The sequence below is a fragment of the Dama dama genome, chromosome 9, assembly GCF_033118175.1.
Source record: "Dama dama isolate Ldn47 chromosome 9, ASM3311817v1, whole genome shotgun sequence".
NCBI classification, from domain to species: Eukaryota; Metazoa; Chordata; class Mammalia; order Artiodactyla; family Cervidae; genus Dama; species Dama dama.
Genome location: NC_083689.1, coordinates 106,502,963 through 106,519,769, shown reverse-complemented (window position 1 = coordinate 106,519,769; position 16,807 = coordinate 106,502,963). Strand labels below are relative to the sequence as shown.

Here is a 16,807-nt window from a genome sequence, read left to right as displayed (position 1 = left end):
GCTTCTGTTCCTCCCACTTGTAGCCCTGAGGTGCCAGTCCCTTGCACGCTCCTGGCTGGAAGTCTCCGGGGGGGCCTTTCCAGTGAGAATCTCACAGCGTGGCACCTCGCCTCGGGAGGGGGCAGGAGTCCTAAGGAGGAGGGCGCAGCCTTTTCCAGTGGAACTGCAGAAGCAGCCGCCGTCGCTTTGGCTGTGTTCAGCTCCGTAGATGCACGGAACTCAGTCCAGCCCACTCTCGCGGGGAGGGGAACACGCGGAGCAGGCCGTGAGCCTTGGAGCCTGGCAGAAGTGGCCTGCCCCAAAGATGATGCCACACCCAGCCGACGGGCCCGCAGTGAACTGTGACGTGAACTTTTCACATGTGTGCAGTGCTAGAGTCAGCCTTCAGAAGTACTGGTTTGGAGGCTCTGAACCTGGTCCCCTTAGGTATCAAGCTGGTTGCTGAGCGCTGAGCCCCAGGAGAGCAGGCGCACATGTTTTCAGCAATGGCTTAAGTTGGGGCCCCTGTCTGGGGTCACGGGACAGAGCGAAGGTGAGCAGCCCCTTTATCAGCAGGATGCTCTAAACTCAGAGAGCTGTAAAGTGAGAGTCGCTCAGTCGAGTCCGACCCTGTGACCCCAGGGACTGTACAGTCCATGGAATTCTCCAGACCAGAAGACTGAAGTGGGTAGCCTTTCCCTTCACCAGGGGATCTTCCCAACCCAGGGGTGGAACCCGGATCTCCTGCATCGCAGGCGGATTCTTTGCCAGCTGAGCTACCCAGGGAGCGGGGAGAACCAGAAGGCCCCTAGATTCTTCATTATGTGGTGTGAGGCTGTGATTGGTGCTTTGCAGATCATTGAGGTGATTGATTTAAAAAGTTTCTACTTGACCATGGAATGGGTGTTTGTGCTTGTTTTAATGGTCCCGGTACCCCTACTCCCAGCCAAATGTACAATTTCAGCAGTAAACGGAATAAAGGAGTATGAATTTGGGTTATGTGACAAATGTTTAAGACATGAGATGAATTTCTCATTTTAATCTGACAAATTTTATTTTTAAAATCCGTATCTTTTTTTTTTCAACTGAAGCATAGTTGATTTTACAATGTTGTGTTAGTTTCTGGTGTATAGTGAAGTGATCCAGTTTTATAAATAAATATATATGTCCATTTATTTATATAAATGATATATATCATCTACTTATTTATATATGTAAATGTTTACTATTAATTTTCTAAGGAAAGCAACAAAAGAATTTACATATAAATTTTAACTAAAATAGGGTTGATTGTAAAGTGATTTCTCTGGAATCACAGAAATTAACTCTACCTACATCCTGACAAATATACATATATATATTTCATTCTTTGCCATTTGTCTTTTTATAAGATACGGACTGTAGTTCCCTATGCTACACACTAGGACCTTGTTGTTCATCTACTTTATATACAGTAGGTCGTATCTGCTAACCCCAAACTCCTAATTTAGCCCTCCCTTCCTTTCTCCTGTGGGAACCATAAGTTTTTCTTCTATGTCCGTGAGTCTGTTCCTGCTTTGTAAGGAAGTTCATCTGCATAGTTTAGATTCCACATGTAGCGTCATGTGATATTTATCTTTCTGACTTACTTCACTTAGTATAATAATCTCTAGGTCCATCCATGTTCCTGCAAATGGCAATGGTTCATTCTTTTTTATGGCTGAGTACTATTCCATTGTGTGTGCATACATCTCCTTTATTCTCTCATCTGTCTGTGGACATTTAGGTTGTGACCATGTCTTGGCTATTGCAGATAGCGCTGCTGTGAACATTGGGTGCATGCATCCTTTCAAATTACAGTTTCCTCCCAGTTTACCCAGGAGTGGGATTGCTGGATCATATGGTAATCATTTTTTAAGGAACCTCCATACTCCACCTGCAATGCAGGAGACCTGGGTTCAATGCTTGGGTTGGGAAGATCTCCTGGAGAAGGGAATGTCTACCCACTCCAGTATTCTTGCCTGGAGAATCCCATGGACAGAGGAGCCTGGCAGGCTACAGACCATGGGGTCACAGAGAGTTGTACACGACTTAGTGACTAAGCAGACACATACTGTTTTGCATCGTGGCTGTGCCAATTTACATTCCCAACAAGAGGGTGGGAGGGTTCCCTTTCCTCCACACCCTCCCCAGAATAGGAAATCCAAATATCCTTATAGGAAGAGTTCAGGTCTGGGTTTTCTTTGCCTGTTGCCCGTTAATACCTCTTTTCTGGTTGCTAAAATTCTAACTGGGAACTTGCGGATGAAGTGTTTTAATTTTTTCCTCCCAGTTGCTGTGGTTGGCCTCTGGAGGACCTGTCAGGCCTGGGTAAAAGTCTCTCTGGCAAACACCTTCACACGCCCAGGTGAAACTCGTGCTCCGTTACCATACAGATTCCCTCCTGGTCTCCAGGAGGGCAACGCTAAACTGTGCTACCTGTCTGTGTCCCCAGCTGAGACAGGCATGGCGCAAGGACAGAATCAGTGTGTCTTACATACCTTTGTGTCCATAGCACCTAACAGGGCAACTGGTGTGGATAGATGAAGTGGAAAGATAAAGCTGCAATGATATGTAATAAATGGTTGCAGTACTTTCAGTTTTCAAATGTTCACTATTAATTTTCTAAGGGAAACAACATAAGAATTTACATATAAATTTTAACTAAAATAGGGTTGATTATAAAGTGATTTCTCTAGAATCACAGAAATTAACTCTACCTACCACCTGACAAAGGCTGGGCACATTTTAAATTTTTACTTATATCCATCTTCAATCTTGCTCATCATTGATCCCAAGAGAATTTTCCTTATAAATTTACTTGTGTGACTATTACATTTTTAAATTTCTAATGGTTTTTTTGTGTTTTTAGTGCTTGTCTCTACTTTTTTGTGACCAGTAATCTCATATTACTTTATATCTTCAAATATTACTAATAATTAACAATCACTATTTGTAAGTGATATAAAGGCACCCTCTATTTGTCAGCCAAGGGGTGTGGGGGCTTCTTAACCTGGAACATGATGTGGAATAAAGCCACAATCCCACTGTTTTTAAACCTTGAATGAAAGATTGAGTTATGCAGGTATACGGGAAAGGTTTTTATACATTCTGGTGTTATTTTTGTTTTGCAGTGTGGTAACTAAGGAACCCGAGTAATCCTGACTTCCCAAGGCACACCCTCTCAGGCTGGCATGAAGGGTTAAGAGGTTATTTCATAGATTCAGGGCAGAGGCTGCGGAGGGAACTGACCTAACGTAACCCGAGCTGTGTGCACACACGATGTGCTTCTAGTCTTGGCTCGTCAGCCCGAGGGTTAGACTGCGATAGTCCAACCGCGCCGCAAGGGGTCTGCCACGGTATCACTGTCGTAGAGCTTGTCTGGTGATAGAGAAGAGGTGAGGAAGTAATGGAGAGGTCTGGTGGGGAAGGGAGGTCTTTATTTTAGATAAATAAGTGCATTGTGTGCTCTTAATCCGCAGAACAATGGAGCTAATCCAGTAGCTGAGGCTAATTGCTCCTCTGCAAACTGGTGAGAGAATTCAGTTCTTGCCTGGACAGCTTATCATGTGTCGGTATTTAGTTATTCCAATGGGCCCCAGTGATTACTATGTCCTGGACTAATAGGATTTCTCATATAAACATATATATATATATATATATATATATCTGAAAAACCTGTACAGACTCTAAGAAGTTCCCCCTCTAAAACAAACATTTAATCTTTCCTTGAGCTTGCTGTATCTTAACAGCGTCATCGGTAGAATCAGCTCTTGCATGTGGCAAAATCAAGTACATGAGGCTTGTAGTAAGTTCACCCCAGCTCAGAAACCAATAGAATAGCAGCGTAAATTTCCATGTGTCACCGTTTCACACCACCCCTCATGAATAAGATATAAACCATCTCAAGAACCCGTAATTTTTATAATGAATTGGAATCACCTAAGTGCACTATACTTGTGACATGCTCACTTGCCGTTGGAGGTCCCCAGGAAGGACACCATTTCCTGGATCAAACCACAGAGTGCAAATATTATACCCTAAATAACACACTAGTTACTATAAATGTCAGTGGAGGGAGTTTTTCCTACTTTGATTTAATGAACGCCTACGGCAAAGCCAGCTGTTAGCACTTCTCAACTGCCTGTCGGAGCGAACGGGAAGACGGGGAGGGCTGAAAACATCTCTCCTGTATCTACTTTGGCCTAAGAATTAAAGAGAGTTTTCAACAGGTGCGAAAGAGCGACACCAGGGTCCCTTCCAGCTTGATGTCCTCTGGGTGATGACTTGATCGGTTCTCCTCCAGGCTGTGGGCCTGGAGTCACACAAGGAAATGGTTGGAAAATTAGTCGTGAATCCTCTCACCTACAAAATCGGCATGTTAATTTTCTGGGCTCCCCCTGTAAGAAAGGGGTGAGAGAAGGCACTCTGAACAGAGGGTATCACCAAACTAACTGAGCCCTGTGTGTTTCGATTGATAGCATCTGCGTTCTCTGAACAAAGGAAGCACTTGAAGCAGACACACCGGGAGGGCAGCGTGCGGCACCCATTGCTGTAATCGCTGTCGTTTCTAGGAGGCGTTTGTAAACATGTGTGACTGTTGAGGGTCTTACTGCCTAGCAAATCCCTTTGACATTATGCTGGGTGCACGGAGGGGAGATAATCTTTCAAACACAAGGAAAGTTTACAGTCTGATTATCTTGAAAAGGAGAAGAAAGTTTCTTCCTCAAATGATTTATAACTTGAAACATGTTGTCATGTTTTGGTAAGCCCACTTTATTAATTCCATCCTTCTCTGTGGCAAGTCTTTAAAAAATAAATGTACCATTGCAACACGGCGCTTTCTCAATAGCATATTGTACTTATAATGGCCTGATGGAAGTTGCTGGGCTCGGTTTAGTCATATAGGATGTGGAGCCAAGTTCGGAGTAAAACCTCTAATTGAATTACCTGCGAAACACTGACAGACAGGCTCTCAGGACAGACAAAGCTTCGCTTTCCCAGCAGAACTGGGTCATGTTTAAGTTGGCCTTGTAGCTGTCGCTTATTGGTTTTCCCCAGCACTTTGACCTTGGGCCTGGGGGGTCTGCGGGCCCTTTTCCTGCAGTAGAGGAAAGGGTAGACCGGAGACTCAAGCTTTATCTTCTTAGTTTAGAGAAAACTGATTGCAGAGCAAGATAAAGGGAAGAGCCTTTGAAATAAGAATCGGAAGTATTTTCCTGCAGATTACCAGTGTTCTTGCATGATTCTTCCCCTCATGGAAAGGAGAAGATAGGCATAGGAAAGCAGCCCTTTTCTCTAGCCGTCAGTGTCCATCTGAGAAGTGTTTCTGTTTCACCTTCTGGGAAGAATTAAGAGTACGTTCCCCTTGTTCAGGAAAGAATTGACTGTAGACGCTTTGCATTGAAAATGAGGAGTAATCTGGCGGTGTTCTCTTTCTCCCTCGCTCTCTCTTCCCTCTCTCCCACAGCCTCTGCGATCCCAGATAACGGAAGGCGGTCCTGTCTAAAGCTCAAGGTCTTCGTGCGGCCAACAAGTAAGTTCCCTCCAATGACCGTCTTTGAGGGTGGCTTCACTGCGCATGCTCTAGTGTGTGGTCTGGTTCACGGCGGTAAAACTGTTTTTTTTACTGTAAATCCTGTGTGGTATCTGTTTTGTATATCAACCTCCATGTTTTAGTTTCCATCATACTTTTTCTCATCGTTTTTTTTTTTTTTTTTTGTCATGATGCTTTTAAGTACACAGCAGTTGCTAACTTGTTGTTTCTCAGACTGTTGTACCTGCACAGCAAATGGGAACAATTCTGGCATTTGGATACATGCCGCTGATTGTAAACCAATCTCTCCGTAAATAAAAGGAAAAATTAGAGAGAAAGAAAAAAAAAAAAAAAGAAAGAAAAAGAAACGGGAGTTGAAGGGTGTCTTCACTAACATATTTGGCTGTTATCTCTATTTTTGTTATAGATAGCTGTATGAAAACTATAGGTGTTCATGATCGTGTTTTCGATGTTAACGACAAAGTAGAAAATTCATTAGAACCAGCAGGTTAGTATGCTTAGAGAATCTCTTTTAACAAGTGCATCTCTCTCTGGTACCTCCGGACTTTTTTTCCTTCCTTCTCCCTTGCATGTTTGCATGTTGTAGTTGCCTGGCTTTTGCTCATTGCTAGCGATGCTAATGTTCCTTATTTCTACCTCATTCCTCCAGTATCTCTGTGTAATTAATGCATGTTAGACAAATTACGACTTTGCTTTTCTCTCGCCGTGGGTTGGATATAACGCAACATCCTCGTGTAGAAGCCCCATCAGAATGCTAGAGTCTCACTTCTTTTTACCATATCCTCTGAGCATGCTGGTGAATCACTGTGACTATTAATGGATCTGTTTTCGTATAATTCAAAGAAAATTTCTACTGTATGCGCTTATAAAAAATTTCATATTAGATCCCAATCTTCGGATAAAAGTAATCAGACTGTTGCACAAAATAGAAACTAATTCAGCCTCTTTAGTTTTCTCTAGAAATTCACAGGCATCATTGAACTGCTCTGAAGGACTTCATTTTATTCCACATATTATCTGTGCCATTGTCAATAGAAGTAGGCCTGGAGAAGGATAATCATGTTGCCTCCTAACACCACAAATTCACGCACCTGCTACTCCCACGAATGTATCCACAGTAGTCTGTCATGCCAAATGTGATCCCTGACTACCAAGGCAAGACACATATTAAGGATAAATAAATTTTTCTACTACTTTTATCTTCCACATACCCAAACTTTCCCATCACTATGGAGAAAAATAAAACCCACTAAAGGAATCATTGAAGCATTTGCACTGCAGCCTACTGTGGATAATGTAAATCTGTAAACTCTCCATTTGTTTAGTTATGAATTCAACCTGGCTCTTGAATGCAGTTAGATTGTGAGCTGGGGGCGGGGGGCAGGGAATCTTCTATCCTGTCTTCACTGAGGAATCGCCTCAAAGCCCCTGTCCACCCTCCTACCTGTCGCTGCCTTTCCTCACCCGACTTGCTCGAGATCTTCACTCGTGTCCTTACCCATCTCCTGTGACTGCCTCAAAGCTTAAGTGAAAGTCTCTCAGTCATGTCCGACTCTTTGTGACACCATGGACTGTACAGTCCATGGGATTCTCCAGGCCAGAATACTGGAGTGGGCAGCCTTTTCCTTCTCTAGCAGATCTTCCTGACCCAGGAATCCAACCAGGGTCTCCTGCATTGCAGGCAGATTCTTTACCAACTGAGCTACCAGGGAAGCCCTCAAGGCTTAAAGACAAAATTATTTCCTCTTCTCAGAAAGGTGTAAGCCCCCTCTTATGTAAAGACTTTTTGGTTTTTTTTTTTTTTTGGCCCACCTATTTGCAGTGGGACTTACCTTTCTGATGGCCTTGAACATGAAACAAGCTGTGACATCCGCTTTATCCTTTGAGTACTGTTGCTGGGACACACGGTCGGTGGGCCTTAGGGAAATGTACCCTGAGTAGACGTGATGCCTCCGGACACACAAGAGCTTCTGCGTTGTAACTGACGCAGAGTCGGGCTTTCTCTCCAAGCATTCCTGTTTCTTGAAGGCAGGCCTCTTGTGCAAAGGAGAGGCATGTACAATAAGCTCTCAGAGGCCTTAGCGGCTCCCCAGGGATCCGTTAGCTGCCTTAGAAAAGTTGCAAGGAATGAGTGCTGACAGGGAGACATTTTAATTGTGTCCTGGAAATCTGGAAGCATTCCTGTGGCTTTTCAAGGTACCAGACCCCTCCCAGGCTTGAGGCCGGGGGCCGTGGTAGGACCTGTGAATGAGCGGAGGTCTCTTTTTAAGGACCCGGGAGTCGACACTCTTCCTTTGGTAACTGAGCTGGTTATACCCAGATCCAGGAGTGATATATTTCTCAACTCCCATTCCTACGTTAGTATAAACATAGGACTCTCTTACCATTGCTTGACTGAGATGTCCATGCAGAGAACTTTATCGTCTTAGCTTTGTTCACAAGTCGCCTGGAAGCTGACTGGCGGTGTTGGGCATGTTACAGACATAACTTACCCTGAATTAAGTTTTTTTGACACACGCTGTTGCAGACTATAGGCAGAACTTTCCAGTAATCTTTTTTCCAGGTAAATCCCATTGCCCACTGAGGAAGCAAGAGACTATTTAGAAATATAACAGATAGCGTGTCTTTTTTGTTTTTTTTTTTTTTGGTAATAAAGAGGCACACAGGGGACCATTTCAACATTAGGAAATTACCTTTGAATTCAACTGATGATAAAAATGCAGGATCCTAAGATGCATTTATGTGCGAACATATTTCACGGTCTTTGGGGGAACAGGCTGTGTTTTCATTGGGCATTTAAATCCATAATGGCCCCCAAATCTATGCACTCATAGCTGATACAAGTTTGCAAAACTTGGACAGACTGTGTGGTCAGACCCTGTGTGTCGGGGATGGACGTGCAGGTGTACCTTTAAGAAAAGTGCCTTGAGGCAGTGAGGACCATATTTAAGGGCATTCTGGTGAGCATCTTCACTAAAAAAGTAAGACAAGCTTGAGCTGTGATCCCTGGCTGTATGAATACAATAACATCCTTGCTACTTCCCCGAGTTCCTTAGGAAATTCAGGCTTGCAGCTCTAACCCATGGTGTCAGATGGTTGAGTGTAGACCAGACTTTATGAAGCCAGCAAGGCTGAAAGGATCCCGCTGCATGTTCTCAGCAATGCATACTAATTCACCTGTCTTCGGAATGTGTTTCTCTTTTTGTTTGCTTGCACACTCTGCCTGCCAGTTTCCTGTCATCAGGGATACAGGATGATCTCAGGGCAGAAATACACCACAGAACATGCTCCGAAACATCGCCAGCGTTCTCTCAGTGAAGCACTGAAACCCTCGTGGCGTGGAATGCTGTAGCCAGGAGGCGAGACTCGATTTGGCTTCCGAAGCGAAGTGTTTTCTTCCTCCAAGCCACGCTCGCTGTTACCAGTTGTAGAAATTGTCTCATGTTTAGGTGTAATTTCTGTTGGGTTAGGTTTTGCTTGTGACTTCCTCTTTAGAATTCTGAACTTTGCTCAGACTTAACCCAGATGACAGCCTGGCTTTCATCTTGCTCCCTGGAGGCCACAGGATTGCCCAGCACCGAGGCCCTGTGTAATCACAGGTTGCTCATAGAATCCCAAGCCAGGACTAGTGTGTTACGGTGAGAAGAGATGAGCCCTGATGCCCTAAGGGGACTGAGTTTTTTTTTTTTTTCCTTTGAGGCCAAGATGGTACTTACTGGTTGGTGGCTGAGAAAAAGACTAGGCTCGAAAGGCACATTTGGCCTCGTGGTTTCTCTCATGTGGGAAACCAAAGTTTTCCTCTCAAAGGTCCGCAAGGCTCGTTCCCCTGTCTGTGCCGTGGGGGCCTAGAACACAGCCAGCCCTCGCTGGGCACCCTGACCCGGTGGGGACGGCGGCCCCCTTCAAGCTCACTGAGCATCTACCTGTTTCTTGGGTATCTTTCATCAGTCCACGACCCAACTTTTCAAGGAAGAGGATTGGGTAATAGGTTAGTGAAAATAAGACGGAGAGGAACCCAGTGGCTGATGTAATTTCAGGCATATCAATACAGTACAAGTGGTATTTCAAAATGAACCCTGAGAATCCTCAGGGTTTATGGTTCTTTCACAGTTAAGCCCGAAGTCCTCTATTATTCCGAATAACAACAGATTGGTGCTCTTATGACACTGATTTGGATTTTCTTTTCAGGGCTATTCAAGGGCATTTACATCTACCTCCTAACTCCAGATTTAGTGCATCTGCAAGGCTAAGAGCAGGGCAGAGAGTCTACAAGTCTTTGACTACATCATGCGGGGGGCTTTCTCTTCCCCTCTGCATCCATTTAACTCCCATTCTTGCTTCCTAACCTTTTCTAGTCTCCTCGGCTACTAGGTATTCCACACAGGTTTGCTCAGGTCCAGGAGAGGAGAGCAAATTTGACACAAGGATGCAGCACTTTCTGCATGTGGGGACAGGCTAACATGATAAGAGCAGGAGCCTCAGCGCTGAGAAGACACGTTTCTAAGTTGATAGAGGGAGAGAAAGTAATGAACAGAAGCAGCCCACGAGTGCCCAGCTCAAGCAGAAGCCAGCCCGAGCCTAAAAGGCAGTCGCTTTAGGACAAATAACAAGGGAGCGTGCTCTACCTGGTAAAGAAGAGGCATGTGATGTGATGTGAAAACAGAGATGCATTTAAGAGAGTGAATCCATCGAGGGGTTGGAGCTGGGGTTTAGGGATGATCCTTTGAGGTCTGCAGAGTTGGGAACAACCAGGGCAGTCTTACTTGTTGTGAATCCCTCTGACCGACCACTGAGTGAACCCACCCTGCCAATCCCTAAGCTCCCGCAGGAAGCCCCAGGGATGCTAAAATGAAATCTACCAGAGAACCCCGCTGGTGGCCCCAGTGTAGGTCAGGGATCACCGGATTTAAAAGCAGGCCAGGTGGAAGGAAGGAGGCGGGCAACAGGAGAGCGTAGTGAGGGCCACCTTTGGGTGCTAATTGCTGCAGCGGTCCTGTCTCCTGGTTAAGCCTGTTAATCATGCCACGCGGGAAGGCTGTCCAGAGTCAGAGGCAGTCTCCCAGAACACTTGATGGCTAAATAAAAGAAGCTTACTTCACTTAATCCATTTTATTTAGGGGAAAATTTGCATCCACGTTGATGATTTATGTGCCCAGCTTCAGCCTGATAAAAATAGTCAAGTTCAAGTCATTTAATCCTGAAGATACAGGGTCTGTAATAGAAATAGCACCATAATTGATTCCTAATGGTAGGCAAGCCAGCGGGCACCGATTTATTTAGGCTCGGCGAGCATCACGTATCGTTGAGTTAAAATGCTCCTTTATCATTTAATTCTTCACCTCTGAAAATGCATCTAGACGTCCAGCAGCCAGGCATTCACCACTAATCCTATGAAACCGCTAAAAAGAGGGAAAGGGGCGTCCGGTTCTGGTTAACCACTAACATGCCAGCATTAACTGCGCCCCCGCCACGCCCGCCCCGCCCGGTTACTGGCTTCTGCCTGGCTTCTTGGGTCTAGAAGGCCGGTTCGGACGGCAGGTTTGCGCATGGTGTCTGTGGCTGCCAGCGGACCCGAGCAGCTCACGGGCCAGAGGTTAGCGCGCCTGCACGTGTTTCTCCGCCTCAGTTTTTGAGGACACCGCTCACGTTGCCGAGAAAGTCCAATTTTCTCTGCCTGTCCCTTTGTCTGCTGTAAATAATGAATGATGATGCAGACATGAAAGTCAGTGGTGGCACAAGCTCATTACCCTACTTTGCAGAGGGTGGCGAGGTCTGCGAACAGCAGGCTGCTGCAAGAGAGAGAGAGTTACTATTAAGGATGTGAAATCTCACTGGGACGTGTGCTTTCTGTTCGGACAGATGACACCGTCCACGAGTCCGCCGAGCCGTCCCGCGGCGAGAACGCCGCGCAGACACCGAGGATACCCAGCCGCCTGTTGGCGATCCTGCTGTTCCTCCTGGCGATGTTTTTGACATTATAGCACAGTCTCCTCCCGTCACCTGTCGCCGAGAACATCAGGGTCTTGGAACGCCAGAGATCCACCTAACTGCTCATCCTAAGAAGGGACTTGTGATTGGGTTTTTTTTCTTGGCAGATGTCAGAGGTTTTTTTGTTTGTTTGTTTGTTTTTCTTTCTTTCAGCCTGAATTCTAAGCAACAACTCGGGGCTTGGGGTGGGTGGGTGGTGGTGGTGTGCTAAAGTAGTTCCTGCCTCCCTCACCCCCACCCCGGCCCCGGCCCCTGCCCTCCCTCACCCCCTTCCGAAGTACACGGACTCCAGATGAACACGCCAGGCTGTCGGAGGGACCCCAGTGGGCGTCCGCTCCCGTGCGTCCTCCTGCGAGCGCTCCCCGCCGCCGGCCGGCTGTCCGCGGCGCGCGGACCCGCAGGACCGCGGCAGAGGCCGCCGCGGGTGGGGAGGCCCGGGGGTGTTCCCCTGGCCCGGAAGGTTCATGCCTTCTCCTTCGGGACTGTGCGACGCAGGGCCCCGTGTCAGCCTGTCGGGTCCAGAGGGGAGGTATTAAGGAAGAGATCAGATTACACCGTTTCCTCTAGGAGCGCAAACACGCACGGGCTTCTCAAAGGTTGAGACCCTGGTTTGGTTTTGTTTTCCTTTACAGATGACTGTCTTAAACCATCCTTGGCAGCAAAACTTGTGCTCCGTACAAGAAGCCTTTGGTCTGGGAGGCGGGTCGGGGGCCGGAATGCTAGCACAGAGCCAGCGTGAAAGCAGAAAACTAGGATGGGTGGGGGACATGTAACGTGTGATGAGTGCCTCTAATTTTTTTGGTGACTGGGCAATGCACACCAGATGATTTTGTTTTTTTTTTCCTTTGAATACAGATCACCATGGTGCTACAACTTTTTTTCTTTTTTCTTTTTTTTTAAGAACCTGAAAGAGGCATTTTTATGAATAAAGTGACCTTCCCCGAGGCTGAGAAGCCAGGGTCGATGAGTGTATTACCGAATAGCTTTGGATACTCCTCTGGGGGACCACGTGTACCAAGGAAAGGATGTCAGGGGCCAGAGGGGACGAAATCTGGCTTTGCCGGAGCGCCGGTGTGGTGTGGCCTTTCCCCAGCTTCCACCCCAGTGCCCACACTCGGCTCCGCACCCCACGACTCCAGGGGCTCCGACACGCAGCCCTGCTCCCGGGAGAGTCAGCCTGTACTACTTGGGAGGGCGAAAGGGAAATTTGGAATAAAGATTCCAAACTGTGGAAAGAGAAAATTCAAGAGTTGATTTTATATCCTTTCCCTTTCTGACACAGCCTGAAGCCTAGGGGGAACATGTGTTTATCTGTGGGAGATAAACAGGATGGAGTCCCAAAGACTTTAACAAAATATTTTTTTAAAAATCCACTAGAATAGAAAATACATTATTTAGATATACTTTATGCTGAGAGTGAGTATATATGCTTGTCCTATTTAAACTTGTGAGAAAAAAAAGTGGTATCCCTTGATACATTTAGAAATATGGGGGGGTTATCTTGTTTCATTGTGGGGGTGGGGCGAGAGGATAATAAATCGGCCAACGGGGATGTTACCAGGAAATGCAAGCCTTGGGGGTTTCTACTGCAGAGGGTGTCACGAACTTTGAACTCCAAAAACCGAGACAGGGAAAAGTGTCAGACCTATGGAAAAGAAATCAAGCCTTTTTTTTTTTTTTTTGTTTTTGCTATGGCAGGACACGTCAATAGAAACCATGCCTTTCAAAAACAAAACCAATAAAATGCAAGGATCGTGTAAGATGTGAAAAATTGGAAGCATTCCAGCACAATAAGGATTTTTTTTTTTAATTTTTTGTTTTTAATGTACATGTTTAAAAAAAAAAGAGGGGTCATATTATGGACAGATTTTATGAATGGGAATTTGCTAAAGAACTGTGAGCAGTTCTCGATTAGAGAAATATGTGAGTGAAAGGCATCTGTAAAGGCACGGCACCCTGGAGAATTGTACGCACGTTGGGATGTAATCTGGGTTTCCCCGATCCATCTGGAGCGGATGTTCAGGCTCCACACGTCTGCTCGCACGTGGAACCGTGTGAGTGGGACTTGGAACCGTGTGAGTGCGGGTGCCAGCCTCGCAGACGCAATCAGTCCTGTTCCCCCAGACACCAGGAACGTCTCTGGAGTGGCAGAGTCTCATCACAGAAGGCAGCCACCATTTCACTGAAACAAAAGCTCACAGCATTGGATTATTATTATTATTTTTGCATTAACTATTTATATACTCGGAGCTCTCAGTACACTCAGTAATACTCAGTAATATTTCTTTTCTTATTAATAGTTACAGGCTTGTTGGTCCAGTGGGATTTGGGTAAGGGGGGGTGGAAAAGACACCTTCTAAAATGGATCAATAGTCAGAACCAAAATTATACTGCATGTTCTATAACCGCAAGGAAATCAAACGATCCTGTAATGATTCCAGTTTAGTCATAACTACATTAGCAGTGCTAATTTCATTTTAGAAATGGTGACTTCTGTGGTTTTTCTAGCGTTTGTCTCTAACAGATGATGAAATAATTACTCATGGCCCTCTCTGCCATTGTCTTTCATTTTTCACAGTGAAATTAGACCCCTTTACTTCACCATTGTGCCACGACAAATTAAATGTAAAAGGAAAAAAAAAAAAGCAAGACTACCCACACCAGTAGAAAACATGCTTCTCTACCTATAAGTGACGTCATTGTAGGTAGCACTTGCCATGGAGTTTTCAGGATGATTGGTATCAGACAGTTTTCATTTTGTCTAAAAAGTGCTGGTGGCCTTTTGTGATCGTGTTACAACCCTCAAGGGGCTTAGGAGGATGTCGACGCAACTTTGTAGCAGCTTTTAATTTCAAAACCAATTCAGACTCTGAAGGGCAGCTTTTGCTGCCTCTCAGCCCCAGTTAGTCAAACCCCCGGCGACCTTTGCCCCGGTTGCCAAGGGCTTTGCAGCGTGAAGCAGGGAAATAAGGATCTGTCTGTTTAGTGGATACCGTGTATCCTTTACTAGACCAGGTAACAGTCCGTGTTAGTTTAGACTATTGTTTTGTACTGTACTTTCTTGGGTGGCAGAAGAAAGAAAAGTTAAACGTTAAAAAAGAAAAAAAAAAAAAAAAAAAAAAACTGCGTTCTTTAAATTCTGTATTATTAGCAACCTCTGTTGTATATAGTGTTTGATAATAAAGTATTAATTTGATTCTTATGTCTTTTGTAAGTGAGAACAATAGTCTTTCAGGATAAAAAACATGCATTGAGGCTTTAAGACATCCAGTGTATTCGTGGCTAAGAAGAGTCACAAGCGGCTGAGACACTGCTCCATACAGGACTCACGTGTGGTCATCGCCTTCCCAATCTTAAGACTCCACCATCTTGGGACCTGGAACAACATGACTTTTTTTGATCGATAGTTTGTCCTCAATGTTTTCAAGGTCTGATGCTGGAGCCCATGGTGTTTCCGGCCCCCACCCCCACCCCCACCCCAGCATGTTGGTCTGCAAAGGTTTCGGGAATTCAGTCACGGTTCTGTATTTTTCTTTGGTTTCCTCTTTGTGAGAGGGTTTTCATAGATGACTGTTTCCATTTTTCTCCGGGAAGAGGCTTGTCACTGTCACGGGCAGCCAAAGCGTGGGAAAGATTGCAAACCCGTTCCCTTGAGAAGGTTGGCCGAGGGCTCTTCCTCTCTGCGTCACTGGCAAAGGCAGAGCCGCACCGAACCTATGGATTTTCAGGGACTTTGGTTTTCTCTGGTGCCTTAGCCACGGCAGCACCCATTTTTATTAGTTTACCCAAATTTTAAAAACAAAAAGCAGTTTAGACTTTCTTCCCTCCATTCATTGCTCCCAGAGCTGTGATCGCTGATTTTTTTTTTTTTTCTTTTGGAAACCACCTCCACGAAAACCCTCATTTGCCGACCACCCCCCTTTCTTTCTTTATTTTATTTTATGTTTTGTCTCTCGACTTCCTCCCACGTTTTGCTTTCCCGCAGAACCGTGAATGGGCAGGTCCGTCTCTGGTTTGGCATCACTGAGTTTTTCCCATGCTTCTGCCCCAGAGCTGCTCGGATGTGAGACAAATCTCCCTACGACGGGCGTGCCCCCATTGTCTGTACAGTGTAAGAGATGCTGGCATGACGGAGGTTCCCCATGAGTCAGAATCCGAGCTCCATGCTTTGCTCGTGACACCGCATTGAAGCCACTCATTGTGTGTGCGTCTGGGTGTGAAGTCAGCCCCGTGTGGTCCCGCTTGTACTGCCCGCTCTGCAGCTCCTCCGCACTTACTCATCGAGTGCTGTTTTGAAATGCTGACATTATATAAACGTAAAAGAAAATGTAAAAAAGAAAAAAAAAAAAAAAACCAATACAAAACACACGCAGACAAACCCATAAGATCTGTATTTGTATATACACGTGTCCGTACAAGTATACCTAAATAAAAATTAAAGATTTTCATCATTTTAATTGGAGCCCTCCTTCTACTTCTTTGTTCCTTGAATGACGCCTTTATTTCAGGGGCTACTTGCACTCTGCTGAATTTTTTCAAAATCCTTGTGGATAGAAAAGATAATACGACATGCACAAGAGAAGGCCTGAGAAGGTCAAAGAATGCAGGGTTCAAAATGGCCAAGTATCTAGGCACATTCCAGTTATTCTGGTGAGAAAATGGTGAGACTTCAGCCTTGTCTCAGTATTTGAGCCTTAAAATAGGCACTCTGACAAGCCCTGCATCCTGAAATCAGTGTTCAATGCAAAAGCTAAACACAAACTGTGTTCTTTTACTTTGCACCAGTTTCTTTCACCTCATCAAGAAAAAGACAAAAATAATCATTTTATGGCAAATATCTGATCCTTCCAAAAGGGAGAGTGGCAGTAATAATAGCAATAATCACCTCTGTATAATCCTAAGCCACAATTCTCACCACCAAGGAAAAGTAATTTACTACCATATGACCTTGGGCAAGTCACACAACATCTTTGTCTCCTTATCAGTAAATAGTAGATTTATAGAAATGATCTGCTTAATTTTTAAAATACTGCCCTTGCTGGACACTGCCAAGCCCATTCTGCCTCAGACTGATAATGAGTTTTCTGTCTTTGACGATGATATTGCTATAAGCACAATTTGAGAATTTCAGCTGTAGAAGGGAGAAAGCATCAGATGTCTGACATAATAGACAACCTAATGCATTTCAAGACTTGGCTTTAATTATACCATGTTAACATTAAACTCATTGAAAGCTTTTTATTATACTTAATTATTTGACAGGGC

General features: G+C 45.1%; 1 protein-coding gene across 2 annotated transcripts in view; it reads left to right on the top strand.

The window, feature by feature from the left end:
- Positions 1-15,999, top strand: part of EFNA5 (ephrin A5) — a 290,642-nt gene extending 274,643 nt beyond the window's left edge. Inside the window, exons 3-5 of one of the 2 annotated variants that reach the window (XM_061152118.1) lie at positions 5,468-5,533; positions 5,961-6,041; positions 11,414-15,999. In XM_061152118.1, coding sequence (XP_061008101.1) covers positions 5,468-5,533; positions 5,961-6,041; positions 11,414-11,535 — 269 coding nt within the window. In that variant the 3' untranslated portion in view covers positions 11,536-15,999. The remainder of the gene's footprint in view (positions 1-5,467; positions 5,534-5,960; positions 6,042-11,413) is intronic. The other variant, XM_061152119.1, reaches the window with a different exon arrangement.
- Positions 16,000-16,807: the final 808 nt, after the last annotated feature.